Source organism: Vanellus vanellus, assembly GCF_965231255.1.
Source record: "Vanellus vanellus genome assembly, chromosome: 5".
Taxonomy (NCBI): Eukaryota; Metazoa; Chordata; class Aves; order Charadriiformes; family Charadriidae; genus Vanellus; species Vanellus vanellus.
Window position 1 is genome coordinate 62,920,525 of NC_138910.1, and position 14,647 is coordinate 62,935,171.

A 14,647-nucleotide genomic window follows, 5' to 3' on the forward strand; every position below is an offset into this window, starting at 1 on the left:
AGACAACTCACGTTCAGAATTTTAGAATAAGTGATTTATAACTAGCTGTGCAAGTACAATTTTTTTTTTCCTATGTTTAATAACCCTCATACAAGTTGCACTATCCCTCATGAAAGCAACCTGCCTCCAAAGGAAGCAAATCCTGGTTTTAGAAAAACAAACAGTAGCGTTAAAGGAACATTTAGTCCTTTACCAGGAAGCATTATTACTGACCTGCAAGGCTGTTAGCCAGGCAAACCACAGGTCCTTTAGCAGAAAATACACAGATCACATTTCCTCCTTTTCTCTAACTTTAAAATAAAAAAGCACTAGATTTAAAAACAAAAGAAAACAAAACAAAAAAACTAAAACCCCCAAACCCAAAAAACTACCTAAGTAGTTTTGTCAGTATTGAGTAATGTCACATTATTATATAAATAACCCTGTATACAAGCTCCAAAAATCTAAACTTTAGAGTTTAATAGCCCCCATAATACACTAGGTCAAGCTGTGTAATAGTGGTATACATAACAAAAGGAATAAACCTCTACACAAGTCACTCAAATTCAGTTTTACGGGTAGTACAGTTCCTAATAACACTGAAATTAAAAAGAATCCAGCACTGCTGCATCCAAATATTGCTTCAGACCCCAGAAAAACAGGATGTTTTGATTATTATTACGTTTCCCCAAACAGCAGGTGGCTGGGTTGACAAGCTCGCTTTGATACAAGTATCCCTCCCCCCAACATCTCTAATCTAATTCTTATCGCCCTAATAAATCAGATATAATGTATTTATTAATAGAACCACAAATGGGAGGCAAGACAACATAAGCAATAGGGGCACTGCAGACAACTATATTTACATGTATAAACATATCCAAATTTCAATTGTTTACAAGTAAAAGTGCACATAGATCATTACGAAGTATCACTCAAATTTCAACTGGTCCATACAATGAAGCATCACCTGGAAATGGACTAGCACTGCAGTAAGTAAAATTGGAACTTCATAGTCAAAAACTAAAAGACAGTTTCCATAAAAATATTTTAAAAAATATTAAAGTCAAATGAAAAGATACATGTTTCAATGTATAAAATTCATGATGCACCATGTATCCGGTAAAGTAGAGCTCTAGAAAACACCTATCGTGGCTACCTCAGCAGCTGCAGCACTGTGGAAAGAGCTGAGACGCAAAGCCCTTTGCGGGATACTGTACGTGGTAGTGTTGGCAAACAACAGATTTAGGCACTCGAGTTTAAGGCAGCATTTGAATGGCAAGTGGTTGACTTCTGAAAACAGTCATTAGCTTGCAGTGGTGAATCCTCTCTGGTGGTGTTCCAGGTTTTCAGTGCTCACAACAGGTTACTGAAGTGCTGAAGATGGACCACAGTTCTAGGAGTTTCTCTTGATTGCATTGTAGGCTAGAGCTGAGATGTATTATTTCCCCAAATCAACACAAATACATTATGGCCTCTTATCAGTTATGCCAAAAACTGGAATGTAATGATGGTTGCAGTGGTATAGTTTTAGCAGCATACATGGATACTGGGATGAAACTCTACTGCTGAAGATATTTAAACAAAATGATTTGTTACAAAATACGACAAGCAATGATGGCAAAGTGTTATGCAGACATGCCTGACTGTCCTAGGCATGCAGGAGGAGGTTAAGGGCGAGCACGGAGGTGGCACAGGCAGACTGATAACCGACATATATAGTTCAAAAGGACTGCCAATTAAAATGAGTTGGAAAAGAGCATACTTGAGATAACCAAAACATAGCACAAGCTAAAATATAGTTTGTGCATCTGGGACAACCTAGGACAATGAAAATAAAGCAATTTTGGGAGCAGTAGCCTTTTTACTCTGGTAATGGAACTCTATTTTCCTGCACAAATTGAAGAATTTGTAATACATCCTTACCTATGTATGGAGATGCTAAGATGTTAGTGACTAAATGTATGTCTGCATGCATTCATGCAACTAGCTTTTCCCCTTGGGCCTCCCAGTCTAGTACCCCACCCCCACCCACCCCCCCAGCAGCTGCATGTAACCTCCTTCAAGATCTCGCCCATTTTCTCAGAAACCCGCTTCAGGAACCTGCAGTCCAAGAGGAAAAAGAAAAGAACAAAGTTACCGAAGGCCTTTAGAAGACAGAGAAGCGTGCTCAGTTCTAACAGGCCTTTCTCAGTGGCTATACGTTAGCCTTGTACTTCATTCCACAAACTCTCATTAGAAATACGAGCCGCAGCTTTTAGATTAGCTTTTTTTTTTTCTTCCTAGTAATCAAGTAGTGCAATGCAGTTTCCAATCCTCAGTGATTTAACAGTGAGGGGAATTACTGTACATTTAAGTCCTTGATTTCAAACTAAACACGATGCAATTCAAAGACTTAGCTTACAGGCACAGATTAAGAATATAAAATCATTCCCTTTTCAGGAGCAGAGAAAGGTTTCAATAAGACATCACGCATTACATGTGGTCTCTTTTTTTGTTCAAGGTATCTAGAGTTAAAACAACGAAATAGTGTCCAATACACAACATTCTACGTTACAAGTACTGAAAAGGAAGGAGAGGCAGGTCAGTGGACTTTCTGTCCTTCTTAATCATAATGTTTTTTCCTGAGTATTTTTGTTGAGCTTTCAGAATCAGAAAACATTTTCCTGTTTAAGAAGTGAAAGCTGCCAAGTATTTGCTAAGGAAGGAAATTAATAGTTTTCAGTAACTGAGTTCAGTTAGTTATTACAAGAAAAAACCCTCTGCCTTAAGCATATAGTTTAAGTCATAAAAGTGGGAACAGTAAAACTTTACAGGGAACTAAAAAATTACTTCATTTTAATGATCTCTAAAACCAAAGTATTCTATAGAACAAGCAGGAATCCTGGTCCATTTCAGTTAATAGCTGAATTGGATTTAGTGCTTTGTAAAGCAGGAACACTACTAAATCAGTAAACAAAGCAGAAGACGTTGGTCAGAATTACAGACCAGTGTAAGATGCGTAATTTAATCTGGTCATCTCTGAAAAAAGCTACAGCAATCTCACATTGCAAATAACAGTCCATTGCTGACCTGATATTCTAATGCTTTCCATGAACCTGCGTAACTTACTATTTTTCCACTATTTTCCCTGGGGAATGCACAACTGAAAGCTGCCAGTTTACTGTTAGATATAGGTTACTGCACCTTTGCTGTTTTTCTCTAGCGTTACATCTATATATGATGTTGGCACATAGCCTTCCTCTCCATTATGTCTTCGAGCTCTTGTCCACCCATCTCCTTTGTCCTCCTCAATAATGTACAAAATTTCCCCTTCTTTCATTGCTAGAGTGCCTTCATTATGACCTGAGAAAAAAACAAGAGGCAAAGAAGTCTCAGTGTTCAGACAGAATTTCAAGTCATCTTTTTCCCAGGGCATAGTTTCCAGATTGTACATAAACAGGAAGAACCAAAAATCTGTGCAAGAGAACATATGGTCAAATAGGCTTACAGACAAAAAAGCCTCATCCAATTTGTAAAGCTGAATATTTGCCAATAGCTGTGCTAATATTTATCTTAAAATAGCACAGAAGTACCGCTCATGAATTAGAAGTGATTTATAAAATATTTCCACTGATCTTTTAAGCAACTAGGTGCTCATACAGTTAATTTACTTTAAATCATTTTAGTTGTCTTCTCTATAACAAATGATCCATGTCTTATAGTCAAGTTGACCTATAGTCAAGTTGCCCTGTACTCAAGGAATCATAGTGCATGTTGTTAACCTTACCATCAAACGGATATATTGCCTTGCAATGTCCTATAGCTGGTAATGGATCGTCATCTTCAAACTCATCATCAAACTCATTTGGATGCGCATGTTGCTGTGGTGGGCCTCGAACTTCCTGATTTGCATCATCCGTGTAACTCCCTTCAGGGCTATAACGCAATGATTGCAGTGTGAGGACTTTGAAGAGTTCCTAGGTCTAAAACTCAGAATGTACACGCATCACAGAAAGGGCGAACCGTGGGTAGCGCTCTGGGAATGCCTGTTAGCAGTTTTTATGTTCACTGCTGGAGGCAATTTTGTGAAAATACTGAAGGCTTGGACTGAATTCTGCTACAAAAACAAACATAAACTTGACATACCTGTCTCTACAGAACATAGGAACCTCGTGAGCCTTGTGCAAAGGAATAAGACAGCTTTAAAAAGCACTGCTATTTAATGAGTGGGTGTTTCAATTAGGCTCACTATTTTTTGTTACCATAATGACATGAAGTGACCTCTAGAATTCAGAACCAGTAACATTTTCCTTTAGAAGGACATAAACTTTCAGAGGGTAAGTAAGTAACAACCACCCCCTGCTGTTAACTATCAAAGAGAGGTACCGATTCTAGCGGAAGATAGAAAAGCAGTAGAGATAGAATAGAGACCTCTCTCTGCCCTGTGTTACAAGGTGGTTGATATCACTGCTGTGCCTCCTGTCGCTTCTGGCTGCTACTTTACCTTCAACTTCAGAGAGCCAGGCCTTGAGGAGAAAAGACAAAAATATTGGTGTCAAAGAAAACTTGATTCTAAACCAGCAAATACCATTTAACAAGCGCACTTAACTGCCAACAGTATAAAGTGTATATTTGTCAGTAGACAGCCCCAAAGAGACTGCATTCACATGTGAAGTCTCATAATTACTTCACATGAAGCATGAACCTATCCCTTATGGTTAGCATATACTCTATACGAGTCTTAAGGAAAAAAATGTTTACTCACCTATGAACATCAAATTAAGTGATTAATAAGAAATTCTTCTAAACAGTCTACATCTTTAATAATGTTACATCCTTATTCTACCCTGATGAACATACTTGAAAATAGGGCACCCCATAAAAAAATTGTATCAGGAGCACTTTCTTAAATCAAGTAGTTTTTCTGGGTGCTATATTTATAATCCATAAGGGAAACCACAATTTTACCACTTGTTTACATTTTCTAAGGAATTGTTTTGGAGTCTAACCTCATTCTTGTGTATTTCCATCCGAAGACGGTCCATGTTGCTCATAGTCTCAGTTAATTTTGGTTGCAAACTGCCTGGATCACCCATCTGGGGATTTTTTTCATAAACATCCTTCATCTTGATGAGGGCATCTCTAAAAACATACAAAATCCAACAATATTTATAAAAATTACTTACATCAGTACTGATTCATTAAAGCTAAAATAGTGTTTACGTGTATGAGATCCCGCCCTGTGAATAGATATTGTAAGCACAGACATGAGGAACTACTGCTCCCCACACCATGCCTAAATCCTTTTCCCATTCTGTCATCTTAGCACTTTGCCTTCCTTCCTTGTGTCGCGTGCAAGCGCAGAAGGACTCTTCTCTATCCAGTCTCAATACTGTTGCCCTTACTGTTTTTTATACACAATTTCCTAAATAACATTTTTTAATGCATTAAGTTGCAGCTCTCTTGATCAACAGACCTACGCATTGATTTTTTAATTTTTTTTGTGCATGCTTTTAGGTCCTATGCAATGTTAGGATCAAAATAACTATTATAGTAAAGCAGAAGGAAGCAATGCTAACAGGACCTACATACAAGAAACAACGAACTTAAAAAATGCTTTGTAATAACCTGGACTAGTATATTCTCTCCTAGCTTCTGCGCACTGTTGGCTTAGGTAGAGGACTTCAAAAGAAACAGACACAGAGAGAACCGTGACAAAACTCCAAAAAATGCACTCACTTTTGGTCTGTTTCCTTCTGTAGTTCTCGGTTGAGTTCATCGATTCTCTGTTGCAGTTTCTTGCGTCTTTGTTCTGGAGGGAGATGGCTGAAGTCTTCCAGTGCAGGGCCCTGCAAGCAGAAATACTATTAAACAAGTAACACGCACATATCTGGACAGCTGAACTGACATACCCACACACGGACAGTGTTCACTGGGAGCAGGATGGACCTTTAAAAAACCTCTACCTGACACACAGTTCTATAAAAGACCACAACAGAATAAATGCATATTCTTGCTGCCAGATCCTAGTCATTCATTCAAGGTTCTTTCTGCCTTCTGTAACAGTTGGCTCACAGATGTAATTCTAACTTTGGAGACTTATTTTTCTGAGAAGCTGAGCCATGTACCTCCTATTACATCCACTGCACTTAAAGCAGATTTAGAAAGGACAGAATGAATTACTACAGAGTAATTTCAGTCAGAACAAAAATTTAAGATGTGCGTATAAGAATATGTATATAACTGATTCTTTCTCTGGAATGTGTGTTTTATGGCAATTTGGATGCTATCAAAAGAAAGATACTGTATTTGGGATCTTAATTCCAAAATAGTATTATAGTTCTCTTCCAGAAGTTCAGCAATCTTGCTAAAAAACATATTAAAACTTAGAAAAGTTCTGATGCATTTTACCTTGAGTAAAACTAGTTCCTAGAGCACAGAAAAAGCCTTTTTAACATCCAAATTTTGACTTAAATTTGTTAATCTGAATCAAAACTTGCTCAAATATTCCAAGTCATCTTTTTCATTATAAAAAATAATGTTTCAGGGAGGGAAGAAATCTCCTACTTTCCAAGCTTCTTTAAAAAAAACCAAACACACACACGCTTACTTAAGCCCACCTATTGTTATGAGCCTAAACCTGCAAAGGTTTGATTGCAAACCTGTGCTGAGATTATAAACAGAATGGAAGGACGTGGGTGTGAAAAGCACGGGAAGAGATTTTTATGCATCTTGAGTTTGTTGTAAAAACTCTTCCCGTCAGGGTGACAGACACCAACAGTGTTAAGAAGGAAATATGGTACAAGTCTTAATAACAGAAAGTTACGTTACATTATTTGTGTCCTAGTTGCCTAAGAAAGTTGGTTTTCACACAAGAAACCCACTTGCCATTACAGTAACCCTCTGTGGAGGCAAACCAAACTGGACAGCATTTCTTTTGTTAAGAAGAAACCTGACAGAAACTTGACTGTCGAGATTTTGACTCGAGCAGCCTTAGGCTCAGGTGCCAAGTTTCTAATACCCCCTCTCTTAAGATCTTATTGCCCCTCAACCTCTTGGTTCTTATGCACTTGTAAAATCATAATCTCGTTGCTTTTTAAGAAGGGAATACAAAACACCATAGAAGGAGGGAAATCCAGATACAATGTTTCAAAAATAAGGCAGAAGTGTTTCTTTCTGGAGGGAAAAAAAATAATTAAAAACCTTTCAGGTGCTTTTGCACACTACAAAGAAACAAAAAGACAATCGCATCCTCTGTATCATTCCTTACAGGTCAGTTAAAACCAGAGTATCGTACAGCAATAATAAGAACAACAGAGGTCTTTTTGCAAATTTTTACTGATTTACTCTGCAAAACAACAATATTGATTATGGTGTGGTTTTCATTTAATATGACAGCTTTCTAATATTCCTAAGGATAAAGGACCATCTCTCCTGCAATTTTTTGGTTAAATTCAAAGGAGTGAATTTTTCAGTATTCAATACTTCTCCTTTAACGCAAGTTTTGTAATCTTTTCATATACCTATTTTACACCGCTTTAACAATTTCCCTGACAAAGAGAAATCACCAAGTATTTCCCATCATGACCAACTCGTGAATACCGCTGAACCCTAAAATTCCAAAATCACGGATTTAGTTGCGGCCAGATCACAAGTCTAATTATCTTACATTAAGCATGGATGACTAAGAAGACCGTGTATATGACTGGAAAATCTGAAGATGTATTTCAGCACCTGACTTAAAGCAGTTATGATATGGAAACACTTTCAAAAGATTACTTTCATGCTATCTTAGCAGAAGTACAGCAGACAGATCAGCACACGGGCTTACCATCTTCACCGACCACTGCCCAGTTCATTTGAAAACAGAAAGAAACGGGAAATTACTCACATGCAACGACCAGTTACAAAAATTATTAGTGCCTAAAAAATGTATCTTTGAAATATTACTTAAGGATTAAGATTTTAATTTATAAAATACATTTTACTACAAGCACAAGAAAAGCAAAATACAATAATCCAAAATGCACTCCTGCTTTAAGAATTACTAATTTAAAAAAATTACTAGGTGATAATAAGTAGTTTAACTTATGAAATTCTAATACACAACTTTATTGAATTACTTTTGAATTTCAGTGTTTTGAAGAATATGCTAAAGAACTTCTATTGTAGAAGAAACAAACACACAGCCAACATTGCACAAAATAGCAGAATTTGATGATGATGAAGGACTGGTCAGCCATATGCAAATAATTTGTCAATTATAGCTAGCAATCCACTACCATCACTTTTACAACCATAATTTTTACAATGTATTTACATTATTATCACAGTAGAACTACAATAAACAAAGATCTTTTTCAAGTTTAGAAGTTAGTAATTTTACTTTCTGAAAACGGCATTTGGGTTATTGGGGCTATCCTAGAAATATTTTAGTCCAGATAAAAATAAAGATATTTAAAGAGTAAAGACTTTTTATCCTTAGAGGAAGCAAATAAAACATGGGATGCCAGGTGTCATATCTTGACACCTGTCTATCCATGCCAGCTGTGGATGTTATCTACCTGGATTTTAGCAAAGCTTTTGACACCTTTTCCCACAGCATTCTCCTGGGGAAACTGCCTGCTCATGGCCTGGATGGCCGTGCCCAGAGAGTGGTGGTGAATGGAGTTAAATCCAGTTGGTGTCCGGTCACAAGTGGTGTCCCCCAGGGCTTGGTGCTGGGGCCAGTTCTGTTTAATATCTTTATCAATGATCTGGATGAGGGGATCGAATGCACCCTCAGTAAGTTTGCAGATGACACTAGGCTAGGCAGGCGTGTTGATCTGCTTGAGGGTAGGATGGCTCTGCAGAGGGATCTGGACAGGCTGGACCGATGGGCTGAGGCCAATGGTATGAAGTTCAACAAGGCCACAACAGGTGGTCACAGGAAGGTCACAACAACCCCATGCAGCACTACAGGCTTGGGGCAGAGTGGCTCGAAAGCTGCCTGGCAGAAAAGGACCTGGGGGTGTTGGTGGATGGCCAGCTGAATATGAGCCGGCAGTGTGCCCAGGTGGCCAAAAAGGCCAACGGCATCCTGGTCTGCATCAGGAATAGCGTGGTAAGCAGGACTAAGGAAGTGATCATCCCCCTGTACTTGGCACTGGTGAGGCCCCACCTCGAGTACTGCGTTCGGTTTTGGGCCCCTCGCTACAAAGAATGACATTGAGGTGTTGGAGCATGTCCAGAGAAGGGCTACAAAGCTGGTGAGGGGTCTGGAGGACAAATCTTATGAGGAATGATTGAGGGAACTGGTGTTTAGCCTGGAGAAGAGAAGGCTGAGGGGAGATCTCATTACCCTCTACAAATACCTGAAAGGCGGTTTTAGAGAAAGTGGGGACTGTCCTCTTCTCCCTGGTGACAAGTGATAGAACAAGAGGAAATGGGTTCAAATTATGTCAGGGGAGGTTTGGAGGATTGGATATTAGGAAAAATTTTTTCACTGAAAGGGTTATTAAACATTGGAATAGGCTGCCCAGGGAGGTGGTGGATTCGCCATCCCTGGAGGTGTTTAAAAAAAGGATAGCTGTGGTACTTGGGGCCATGGTTTAGAAGTGGTTTTTGTCAGGGTAGGTTAATGGTTGGACTCGATGATCTTAAAGGTCCCTTCCAACCTCAGCAATTCTATGATTCTATGATCTTAGGTTTAACATTCACTGCATTTTGAAGATCTACCATGCTTTCAATGAATTTGGATAACCCTTTCCAAAACACCAAGCAGCTTAGAAGATATGTATATCCGACATCATTTATGACCTTCAGCAACTGTTAACACTGTTGATTGGGGCACACACACAAAATTAGAGTTTCTGGCAATGAGGAAAGTAAAGCACCTTCACAAATGATACTTCAGAAGAAACACCAATACAGTCCCAAGATGTGAAATGGCTATAGAATAAACTTCTTTTTCCCTTTAGAGTCTTCTAAGAAAACACAAGTAAGGTTTATGTATCACTTGACGATGCATCTTTTTATGTATCAAGTGGCATTAAGCAAAGACATATCATAAGCACTAACACTATCTGGAAGTGTTAAGATTTCAAAGGATAATAAGCAGCAAGTAACAGCAGTGCTAATAAAGCTAGTTACACCTGCCTATACTTAAAGCCATTTTCCAATAACCTATTCTACAGCTACTGTTTGCTGCTTTCACTATACATTGCGATAGGGAAATCTAATGGATGAAGAACAGAATGAGGGCAATCTGGGTTTGTGATCTCCAGTGCCTTGAGTGAAATCTTGTCCAGGACATGTTGAACAAAATAAGCAGTATGCTTACTGTCCGGTATGTGCCAACTCATGGATAAATCTCGATAGAAGCAGAAGCGAATTAAATACCATACGGGCATTCTGCATGTCAATACCACTTGGACATCCTTTTACAGGGACAAAACTGTGGAAAACAGCATCAGGTACTAGCAACTATTAAGCACTGAATCAAAAGATATAATATATAGACAAGACTGATCAATGAAATTTAAAGATCTATTACATTACAGTATACATTTAAGTTGAAAAGGCACTCAATATGTGATAATGTGATGTCTGTTAAAATGCTTACAAGGAATTTAAAAATATATAAAAATTAGATGTTCACCCTGAAGATTTACAGAGATTAACTATTTGATATGGTGGGATATTTGAGTTAAGACTTGTAGGATACTAATGATCCTGCTAATTCTACAGAACACTGTTCTACATTAAATTCATTCACTTTTACTACATGAACAATACATTGTAAGAATTTAAAAAAAAAAGTTTCATTTTCCATTATAATTCTGTAGTTGTTAGGAAATGATCTTTTACTTCAGTAAGAGGTTCTAGAACTACTGATATTACAAGGTGTTGATTTGTGAGCCAGGAGTCAATACATTTAGTGATCAACAAAAAAGGGGGTGTAATCAAGACCCGTGCCATTTCAACAACTATCTAATCCAGTTAGCTCATCACTCACTGAGTACTAAAAGAAGGAACATTATCTTAATGACCAGAACAAATTATAAGTGACTCAGAAGGGGAAAGGAAGAACTGTCCTCCATAAATGCTTAGAGGACCGCAAGAATTTTCTGAAAAACAGTGCTGGTAGAAAGGGTATTTCCAAGATATCTAGGGGCCTGCAATAAGATGCCACAACATGACTTAAAGATGAAGAAAATCAGTTTTAAGTGTAACTCATTACATTTCAGAACAACAGCAAGGGAGCCTCTAAATCATAACTTTACTGCAATATAACATGGTTGTACTTTGATCTCCACGTTATGTCAACAGTAGTCAACCATTCTTGATGCACGAGACAGCACGTCAATATTGTTTTCAAATATTGGAATTATATATAATCAAATGCATCCAATTATCTCATTATTTGGATCAATACATATCATAAAACATACATAAACTGGGCAGCCTATGCTTCACTGACATAACAGGAAAATGCCAGTATATTTATCACTAGTACTATAAATATTGCAAGGAAACCACTTAACATTCCCTTTTATTGTTTTCTAAACAAATTCTGTTTGCAGAATATGCCACTATAAATTAGTAAAAGAATTGATAAATCTCAGAAGGTGGCATTTGGTAGTAATTTTTCAATAATTTTACCCAAAAGAACCTTGGACAAACAAGGACAATTTATTCATCAGAAAATGCATTAATATTGTCATGTTTCAAAAGATCCGTACTTCCAAATCTGCAAGCACCATATACTATAGCATTTGAGGTACAAAAGAAATGAAATTTCTTCCTCCTTAGTTCAGTATCTCGTAATCAACTACTATTATTTCAATTAAAAGTCAGCAAGTAAGACATCTGATCTGTCAGATGTTTTTCGTGGTGACTATAAACCCAATGATAAATTACTGCAAAGATATGTTACATGATGGTAGGAAAACATTTGTGAATGTGAACAAGAATGAAGAAAGGTATCAAACACATGCTGAGCACCCTCTTTATAACACCTTTCTTTTAGGCACAAGAATTTGGAATGCAATAAAGCGTACTTCTATTTTATTTTATTTTTAACCTGCTGGTAGCTTCTGTACAATATGAAACAAAGTATCCTAACAGTAACCTTATAGCTGAAGTGTTCCTTTTAACAAAGTAAGCCTTATAATGAGGGTGAAGAGCATTAGAAAAGCCACATCACAAACACACTGTTCATAGCCCATCATGCATTTCAACTTGTTATCAAACTTACCCCTCTTTTGAGGCTTCTGAAAGAAGGAATTCTGGGCTTCCCTGTTTTTATGTCACTCATGCAATAATGCACTGGTTCAATGGAGAATATGGGATACTGGGACCCATTAGGAGTACTGGATGTGTATAAACTAGTAGGGGTTAGGGGTGGGGATTGTGGCTAATGTGGAAATAAAGAAAGCAATAAATAAGCCAAATGTTCAAAGTGAAATTTAAAATGAAAATTCTGTCTTACAAAAATAAAATTTCCATCCAACACAGAAACAGCTTGAAACGTTCCAGACATATTTACATTATAACTGTATTGGTTTTAAAAGGTTTCTGTCGTGAATTAATCTTCAGAGTTACAGGTTGGTGCAGAGAATGAAGGAATATTCAAAAAAGCTTTAGACTCAACACTTCCACAAGATCCCGAAGCTGCCTGTCTCTTTCCTTAAAACAGGAAGTTCTGCTTTTCCCAGCTTTACTCACAGCCACTCTGGAAGCCTGTGCGCTCCTGCTTACTGCTTCTTCCTACATTTTAATGTACCCTACAGAAGTGTTAGGTACATCTATGGAGAATGACTAAAGCAAAAAGTACACTCAATCTCTGTAGTCAAGCTGGACCAACTCAACAGGTGTGTGGAATTCTTAATCAGCATCATCACCAGAACTTCCTCCACTTTCTTCCTCCCCCTTTTTCAAATTGCTTCTCATTTTTTCTCTCATACCACTGCTGCTTTTTCCCAGTTTGATTTTTCTGTACTATTTCCTCTGCTGCACAACTTATTCCCTTTCCAAAAGACTTTTATGTCTTTGACAACATCAAAAGTGGGTAAATGCATATCTCGAAGTCAAGTCCAGCCATAGTTTCAGCTAAATGAAGACCCAAAGGCCACCATGAAAACCCCAGCTACAATAAATCAGCATATTTTTATATTAACTAATTTAAGAATATCTTTTAAAACCTGTAAGTAGTATTTGGAATAAAATGTGTATCTCGTGGTAAGTATTTTGCTCCCAGCTGCTGTTTTGTAGAGCACCTCTCTATCCTCCCCCAAAACAGAGGAAAAAACGGGACATAATCTTCCATTTCCTTCAGATTCTTAAGGAAGAGATGCATGTAGTACATATACACATCTGTATATCTGTGATTCCATACAGGAAACAGTAAGGCAGACCTGCTGAATGCTACATAGAAAGACAATGAAGTGGGGGAGAAGAAAGAGTAGGGAAAGCCCTGTCAGCTTTCTCCAGCTGTCATAAGGAATTTCTTTTAACAACAGTAAATGCCCATGTCCAGATTGAAAACCAATGCAGATTTTCATAGCCTCCCTCTCCAAAATTCTCAGAAAGATGTCTTGTCACACTGGTAATCATATTCTAATTTCAGAACAGGCTGAATCTCACCCACCTCTGCAGCCAAATGCAATAAATATGTTAATGCATTAATCCATTTAAACTATTATTGATCATTGATTATACTACATGAAAAGTAAACAATTGGTTTTCATTTTAACACACAGCTGCAGTTACATAATACACTGAGGAGGGAATAAAGAATCAGCTATATCCTTTCTTTCTGTAAGGATCTGCTTTCTTGGAATACTATCAAATGGAAAATAAATCCTACCACTAACAAGCTCTGAGAATAGTCTCCTATAATAAATGGCAGAAACAGACTTGAAGCATTAAAATAACCTCATTGAAATTTGTGGGAATCATTAAAATGACTGATATGTTCCAATACTAAATAAAGATCTAGCATAAAATTTAAATATGTATATGCTTCAATATTCATTTATATAGCTAACGCATGTATTGATAATATTTTTTTGTTGATCCACAAAGGCATCTTGCACAGAAAGCGTTAATTGAAACCCATATAATAATACAAAAGAAAGGAGTAATTTCTCTGCTTTTGAGCATAGGAATATTTTTACCTATTTCATGGTAATATTTCTTCTGGAACATTTACCTGTATGGAGCTTTAACAGTATGTTTTATCAATGAGGTATTATAAATTTTAATGTTTTCAGACAAATCTCAGAAGTTTTCAAAACTAGCAGCAGGTATAATAAAAATCTATACAACAGTCCTATATATAAACATCTACAGAACGTGATATTTAGAAGGGGGTTGCTTTTTGTAGTATGAAAGAGTTCTGAAGTCTGCCTCATTCCAAAACATACTCCCCCTGCCCCCTTATTTTTATGTTTACAATTAACACCTTTTTTTATGCAATTGCAGAAAATCTTTACAGAAACTTAGGAAATGTTACAGAAATGGGAAGGTACTTTTATCAAATAACTATTAAAAACATTCCCAGACACAAATCACTAGAAGAAAAATTAGAAAAATTCCCCCAGTGAGAACTTGATTTTTAATACGGTAAGTATCCAGCCCTACTCAAACCTTCAGATCTCCTTACACATATTTTAAAAGACAAGGGGAAGGTTATTTAAAAATA

General features: G+C 37.2%; 1 protein-coding gene across 2 annotated transcripts in view; it reads right to left on the reverse strand.

The window, feature by feature from the left end:
- Nucleotides 1-2,013: 2,013 nt before the first annotated feature.
- FNBP1L (formin binding protein 1 like) overlaps nt 2,014-14,647 on the reverse strand; it is a gene marked incomplete at its 3' end in the record, with an annotated part of 58,385 nt that continues 45,751 nt past the window's right edge. The window contains exons 10-15 of one of the 2 annotated variants that reach the window (XM_082483638.1): nt 5,701-5,810; nt 4,971-5,103; nt 4,393-4,487; nt 3,749-3,897; nt 3,166-3,324; nt 2,014-2,082 (exon numbers count right to left, since the gene is read on the reverse strand). In XM_082483638.1, the coding sequence (XP_082339764.1) occupies nt 2,075-2,082; nt 3,166-3,324; nt 3,749-3,897; nt 4,393-4,487; nt 4,971-5,103; nt 5,701-5,810 (654 nt within the window). Of the gene's footprint in view, nt 2,083-3,145; nt 3,325-3,748; nt 3,898-4,392; nt 4,488-4,970; nt 5,104-5,700; nt 5,811-14,647 lie in introns of those variants that run through there. The other variant, XM_082483637.1, reaches the window with a different exon arrangement.